Source organism: Durio zibethinus, chromosome 9, assembly GCF_047325235.1.
Source record: "Durio zibethinus cultivar Kanyao isolate XHJ-2024 chromosome 9, ASM4732523v1, whole genome shotgun sequence".
NCBI lineage: Eukaryota > Viridiplantae > Streptophyta > Magnoliopsida > Malvales > Malvaceae > Durio > Durio zibethinus.
The window spans coordinates 8,970,711-8,977,435 of NC_143170.1; the positions used below are offsets into that span (position 1 = coordinate 8,970,711).

The 6,725-nt window shown below is 25.3% G+C and overlaps 1 protein-coding gene across 1 annotated transcript; it reads right to left on the minus strand.

Annotated features, from left to right (window-relative positions):
• Positions 1-835: 835 nt before the first annotated feature.
• Positions 836-1,613, minus strand: LOC149516781 (uncharacterized). Its single transcript, XM_089766203.1, has one exon. The coding sequence runs from the start codon at positions 1,335-1,337 to the stop codon at positions 1,002-1,004; it is 336 nt and encodes a 111-aa protein (XP_089622329.1). The 5' UTR covers positions 1,338-1,613; the 3' UTR covers positions 836-1,001.
• Between the last annotated feature and the right edge of the window lie 5,112 nt (positions 1,614-6,725).

Sequence of the window (6,725 nt, forward strand, 5' to 3'; positions counted from 1 at the left end):
AAACTTTTTATTTTTAAATAAATCAATAAAAATTTCTATTTAATAAATTTTAAAAATAATTATTATAAATTATAACTATTTTCAAAAATAATATATTTCAAAATTTTTCTCATTTAATTTCTATTTTTCTTTTTTAGATGGCTTCTCTGTTTGTCTTCTTTCGTTAAAAGATTGAACTTTTTATTTTATTTTAAAATATTAAAATTATATAAGTAATGTATATATCGGATAACATTTTTTTACATAGAAAAAATAACATATTTGTTAAAAAAAATTAAGAATAAAAGCCAAAAAGAAAAAAAGAAAAGAAAAAACAATACATGAAATTCACACAAAAAAAAAAGTAAAAGCTATTTTTATATATGAAAAGACCTAAATTTATATTAACCCAAAAAAATCAATTTTATGTGTAAAGTCCAAATGCCTAAAACCTAAAGAAAAAAAAAATCAGCTTATGGCTTCTCATGCAAAGTTAGTTACAGCTAACTTTCGTTTAATACTAAATGTTCAATTGATCAAATTGATTGATAGGGTTTTAATTATTAGGCTCAATTTTGTTTTTCTTAATTTCTTTCTTTCTTTCTTTCTTTTTTAAATTTCTTTACAAGAGCTTCTTCCTATTGATCAAAATGAAAATTCATTTAATAAACTTCATAATTTCATGATGTTTTATTCTTTAAGAAGATTTAATATTGCGATCTAAACTCTGACACATACAGAGAACATAGCTCATAAAAAAGAAAAATCATTGCATTCAAATCATACATAATTCAGATTTCTTTTTTTTTCTTAAAAAAAAAAAAAAAAACCAAATCTTTATACTAACATAATAATATATAAAATAATCAGATAAAAACTACTAAAAATATAATTAGTTTTTCTCAAGTATAATCACCATATTACAACGTCATAATCAGCAAAAGCTTCATGAAAAGAAAAGAAAAAAGTCCAAGAAACCTTGATAAGGAATTAAGCTTCCCCCGTTGCCAGCGGTTTCAAGATCAGCTACTTGGATTCTCCAACTCCTCCTCCTCCTCTGGCTCTATGTTCAAGTCCAAAACGCCATTTTCCTCCACGCCTTCCCTTCTCTTCTCATTATCAATACCATCCTTGGCATCGTCATCGGCCACCACGATCGTCTCCACCGCCGCCCTCCAACCTTCTCCGGCTTCACCTTTCTCGAAATATTTAACCACCGCCCTCATCCTCCTCAATATTGCAAAAAATTCCTCCACCTCTTCCTCGCTTGCTTCCTCTTCCTTCCTTACCTTATTCTTCTCCACTACTACTCCCTCCTTGCTTTCCTTCTCACTCCTTTTCCTCTTCTCCTTCTCCATGCCCCTATAACTTTCACCAACAATTTTCTTCTTAATTTCTAGTGCATCAATAAATTCACTCCAATTGTAATCTTAAGCAAACCAACACAAAAAAAAAAAAAAAAGCAAGGATTTTTTTTTGTTCAAGCAAAACCAAGGAATTTGATCTGATTTTGATGGTGAGTGGGTGATTGATCTTTTCTATTGAAATCGGTGTCTAAACGCCATGACGCACATAACTCAAGTCATACTTTATTATACTTTTACTTCTTTCTCCTTTTTTTTTTTTTTTAAATTTAATTAATTAATTGGTTTGATTGTTTTTTACATGGATCTTATTCGCGGCGTTGATGACTCGTGTACGATTGTATGTATCATCATCATCGTCATCATAGACGCAGTTAAATATTTTAATTAAAAAATATTTATGTATTGCATTTTAAAAAAATTTTCATTTGTGAGAGGTAAAATTTTTAAATTTTATAAGTGGGATTAATTTTTTATCAAACATAAATGGAATTAATTAAATTATTATATTTTTGTATATATTTAAAAATAAAAAATTCATTAAAAATAAAAAAAATGTCAATGTTTTATTCAATTTATGAAATTAAAAAAATTGTATTAACAGAATCTTAAATACTCTGGCCCCAAAAAATAACAAATACTAATTTTATATTTTTTAAGAAGATTCACACTGGTTGAAGTTTCATATTCCAAGGTTCATTGTACGTTAAGACATTTATTTGTTATTAATATAGTGAATTTCATGCTTTTTTATTTTTCATACGTGTGAATCAAATATGGACTGACGGTCTATTTTAGCCGTTGGATTTTGGGGACTCTAAATAAATGACGTCATTCGCATTAGGTAAGCACACTTACTGAGTGGGTATCATGAGATGCTTGAAAACGATGAGGTTGTTAAATCACGCGCTTAGTAGGTGATATCTTCGGGGAAATAATGTTGGGCCCAATACAATAGTGGTGCCGTTGATGCGCGAGAGGGGATCCGCAAGGGTGAGATATTTATAAGGTCGCGAAGAATAGCAATTCGTGTTTTTCCATTTCTGCGATGGTTCGAGGAGACCAGACCAAAGAAGGTCAACATTTTTGAAGGTGAAAGCTTGGAAATGATAAGGTGTGGTCTAGATAAAGCTCATGAGATTGACCTGTTACCTCACGAGCCGCACGATTAAAGTTAAACGACACTGATTGAAAATTTGGGACTAATATTTAAGTATTGTTCGTATCATTATATATACCATACCAGCAATCTTTAGTAATTATGTTAATCTTCTTTAATTATGACATAATAGATACGCGATAATTTTATAGAGCTCTTTATGAAGCCCTTTTTTTTTTTTGCCCGAAAACCTACTTATGAAGTTTAAAAATTTTTTTATTGTTAAACGAAATAATTTTTTAATATTTAATAAAAAATTATTTTATTCCTAACTTTTCGGGAGCTTTAAACTCTTAAGTGTGGATTTATGTTGTCCCATGTCAATTATGTTATTTTTAAGAAAAATTAATATAACTAATTAAATAGGTATATGATAATTTAATAATAATCTAATTAAATAGGTAAGTCTGCTTAGGTGCAAGAATAATAATCTTTTAATATTTTAATATTAAAACTTCAACATGAAAGCTTCGAATTTGAATCAACAACGGAATTCATGATATATGAGCAAAAGTAATCATAAGTTGGATTATGTTTGGTTGATGCTTTCAAAACTTTAGCTAAGATTCGACTGGACTAATCCATTGAGGTTATTTTGATATTATACTACTTTAAATATATTTAAAGATTAATATTAAATAAAAAATTATTTTTATTAATTTAACAATATTTCAGATCAAACCAAGTATGGGCTTGAAAATTGTTATCCAAATTAAAGTTCGACTCAAGTCGAGCGAGACCTATGAATAGTTTAGAGAGATAAAATATCTTCTTTTATATTACTAAGAACCTAATGAGTCTTAGTATCATGTTTTAATTAAAACAAATCATTCAACCATTTTGAGATTGTTATTTTTTTGGAACACTTAAATTTTTATAGTTATTTACATTTTAAATTGTTTTTTTTTTTTAAGATTTTAATATAATCTTTATACTTTGGTTATAATATCATTTTATCCCTTTAAATTTATAGTAAAATTAAGTTTTTTTTTTTTTTTTGGGTACTTATACCCCATAAGTTGTAGAGGTTACTTAATTTCATACCATAAAATATTCTAGTTTGTACATAGATTTATAGTAATATACAAACACGTAAAAGCATGACTTTCATTCCAAATCAACATGGCAACACATTAATAATGGCAAAAACTAATCTAATTTTTAAATTGTGCAAATTCTATAAATTCAAAATTCCTTTTCTAAATTTAAAATAACTAATTGATACTCTTGTTTTACGTTCTATTTCCTTCTCAACATCTATAAAAACTACTATTGCTTTTCAATTTTTAGTTTTTTTTTACATTTTTTCCTTGTTTTTATTATTATCACCATAATTCCTTGATTCCAAATAGGTAAACTTCTTAATATTCTTACCACATCGTAAACTTTAATCACTTTTAGTCTTTAAATGTTGTCAAATTAATCTATTATTTAATGAAGAGAGATTAATTTATACAGTATAAAACATTTTTAATTTTATATTTTTTTAATTATTGATTTTAATAGATCTAAAAAATAAAATAAAATTATTTTTTTATTTTTACTTGTCTCTCTCATCTCTTATATTTATAAAATTAGGGATTAAAAAAAGTATAAAATTAAAAAAATTTACAATATGTAAATTGATCCTTCTTCTTATTTGATTATTAATAATTTATACTTGTTATGGTCTTATTAAGGTAAAGCAGGTTTTGAATTCAAATTATGCAACGTATAAGAAGTGTTTGTAAGTGAAAAGTCAAATAATTAACTAAGTTAGGTGGTGAATTTAGGTTTCCATATGATTCTTTATGAAAAACGATATTCTTTTATGCTTATTAATCACTTTTTGTAATTCATTTTGATTTAGATAGATCACCCTTTTTTTAAACATGTGCTTTAAGAAATCAAGATTGAAATATATTAGAGATCATACCATGAAGTAAATGGTAAAATTGGTGTTCAGTTATATATAGGGAATTTTAGGTAAATGTGCGTTATATGGAGGGTTGGAAGATGAGCTGGATGAGAATTGAACTTGTGGCAAATATAGGGTTGTTAGAAGGCGTTGGAATTTAGTTTTTGGGGCACGGTTCGAAATTCAAATCAGTCAAATCTAAGAAATTAGGGTTAAAGAACAAAAGGATGAATTACAAAGAATAATAGAGTGTTTAAGGAGAATGTCCATAATAGTGTATTTGGATTTTTTTTTTTTACTTTATATATAAAATATGAGCGGTGATGGAACGTAAGCATTTGACAGGTGATAAAAAGTTCTTATAAAATTTGAGAAAAAATTACATAGATTAACATTTAATGATATCAAATAAATTGAATTGATGTGAAATAATTCATTAATGGGACTTGTTGACTTGATAAATATGAAATCGACCAAACAATTAAGAATGATTGGAAGATTCGTCGTATCTGTAAGTTATATCGGTAAGGAATATTGTAGCTTTAAGAAATATTTATGTTTTGAAGAGAATATTATCGTGGGTAAAACTTTGAGAATTCAACTTGAAGGTTTCACGTCAGAATATTTGGTATGAGATGTGTGAAGATTTATGTGATAGCCAAAGCTTAATTATTCATGTATAACCCATTTATGAATTAAAAAAAAAAGCATAATTACTGTATGAAATAATTAAAAAGTAATTATAATGGCATATATTGAATTCAATAATTATGATTTTGTTTAATAGTTTTTATTTCAACAAAAAGTTACAATTGTCCCATCAATATTATATATATTTTAAATTTAAAATATATAAATTATTCAATCTTTTAAATTAAAATAAAATATATTATATATGATAATTTAAAATAAATGATTATAAATTATATATTTAAAATAATTTTAATAAATAATCACTGATAATATTCGAATATAAAATTTTTTTATCAAAATAAATAAATTTTAATTAATTAAATCAACTACTTATTAATATATTAATATTCTATTCTTATCCTCGTCGAAGAATTTTTATTTTCTGAAGGCTGTACATTCATCTAGCACCATTAACCTCGCAAAGGACAAAAACAAGATAAAGAAAAAAAAAAAAAACAGGATTAGGATGCCACTTAATTTGGGATGCTTAGCTTTTAAAATTATTTTTTTTAGTGGAATTTTTAAAATTTACAAGATGAAATTAAAATATTATATTATGTACTTTTATTTATTATATATTATTAACTTTTTCAAATATATTTTAATAAGATATACATAATCTTTTAATTTTGTTGATGAAATTTAAAAATTTTATCAATAATATATTGCTTCTTTCATCTTAAATTATTTGAATGAAATTACTTTTCACGAAATTTAAAAAAAAAATTAGATTTTAATATATTTAATATTAAAATTAAAATTAAAATTTCAAAAATTTTAACATAAAAAAATAAAAAATTTATTAAAATATAATTTTAAAATATAAAAAAATTTTAAATATTAAAAAAATAATTTTGAGACAAAAACAAATTGACAAAAAAAGTGAGATAAGGAGTTTATTTTTTATTTTTTTATTCATAATCACTTAGTCATAGAAGATGAACTGGTGGTTGGTGGGCGCCACCAGAGTCTTGTCATGAGGACAAAAGATGAGACATTCGGCCCACCACAGAACAAGTGGCCTTCAATCAGTTTCTATGTTAGATGGACCCGTTTTTGTAGCTTTCTTTGACCATAAACTCTCAATTTCCAAATTTCTTTTGTTCAATATTATATATATATATATAATATAATATAAATCCAGTATTACAATAAAAGTGAAATTACAATTATCTACTGTAAGCTTTCTTGTCTCACACTTTACTTTCTTAAAATATTTAATTACGAAATTGTTTATTTTTCTTTTAGGAATTGTGAAAGTAAAAAAGAGGGGATAAAGTAAAGTTTAAATTACAAAATAATCCCATGTGAAATAGAATTGTTTAATTATCAATTATTGATGGTGTAGTTCACCGAAAAAAATATTTATGTATTTATATTATTTTAAACAAATAATGTAATTCATTTTGAAATGGTTTATGTAGATAATTTTGACTTGGTAGAAACCGTGTAACTCACTACAACTTCGGAAAGTTATCGATGAAGACTCCATGACCAAACAAATTGGTTTCTAACAATTTAAGTCAACAACTAAAAAGTTACAAAGTAAATTTATCCTCACTTTCACTATGTATTTTTCCAACACGAGACCGGCACTTGCGTGGAAAAATCATATTTTCTACGAATTAGAAAA

Bases quoted from the DNA above. Each gene is read 5' to 3' on its own strand.
- LOC149516781 (XM_089766203.1), bottom strand. From the start codon at position 1,337: ATGGAGAAGGAGAAGAGGAAAAGGAGTGAGAAGGAAAGCAAGGAGGGA.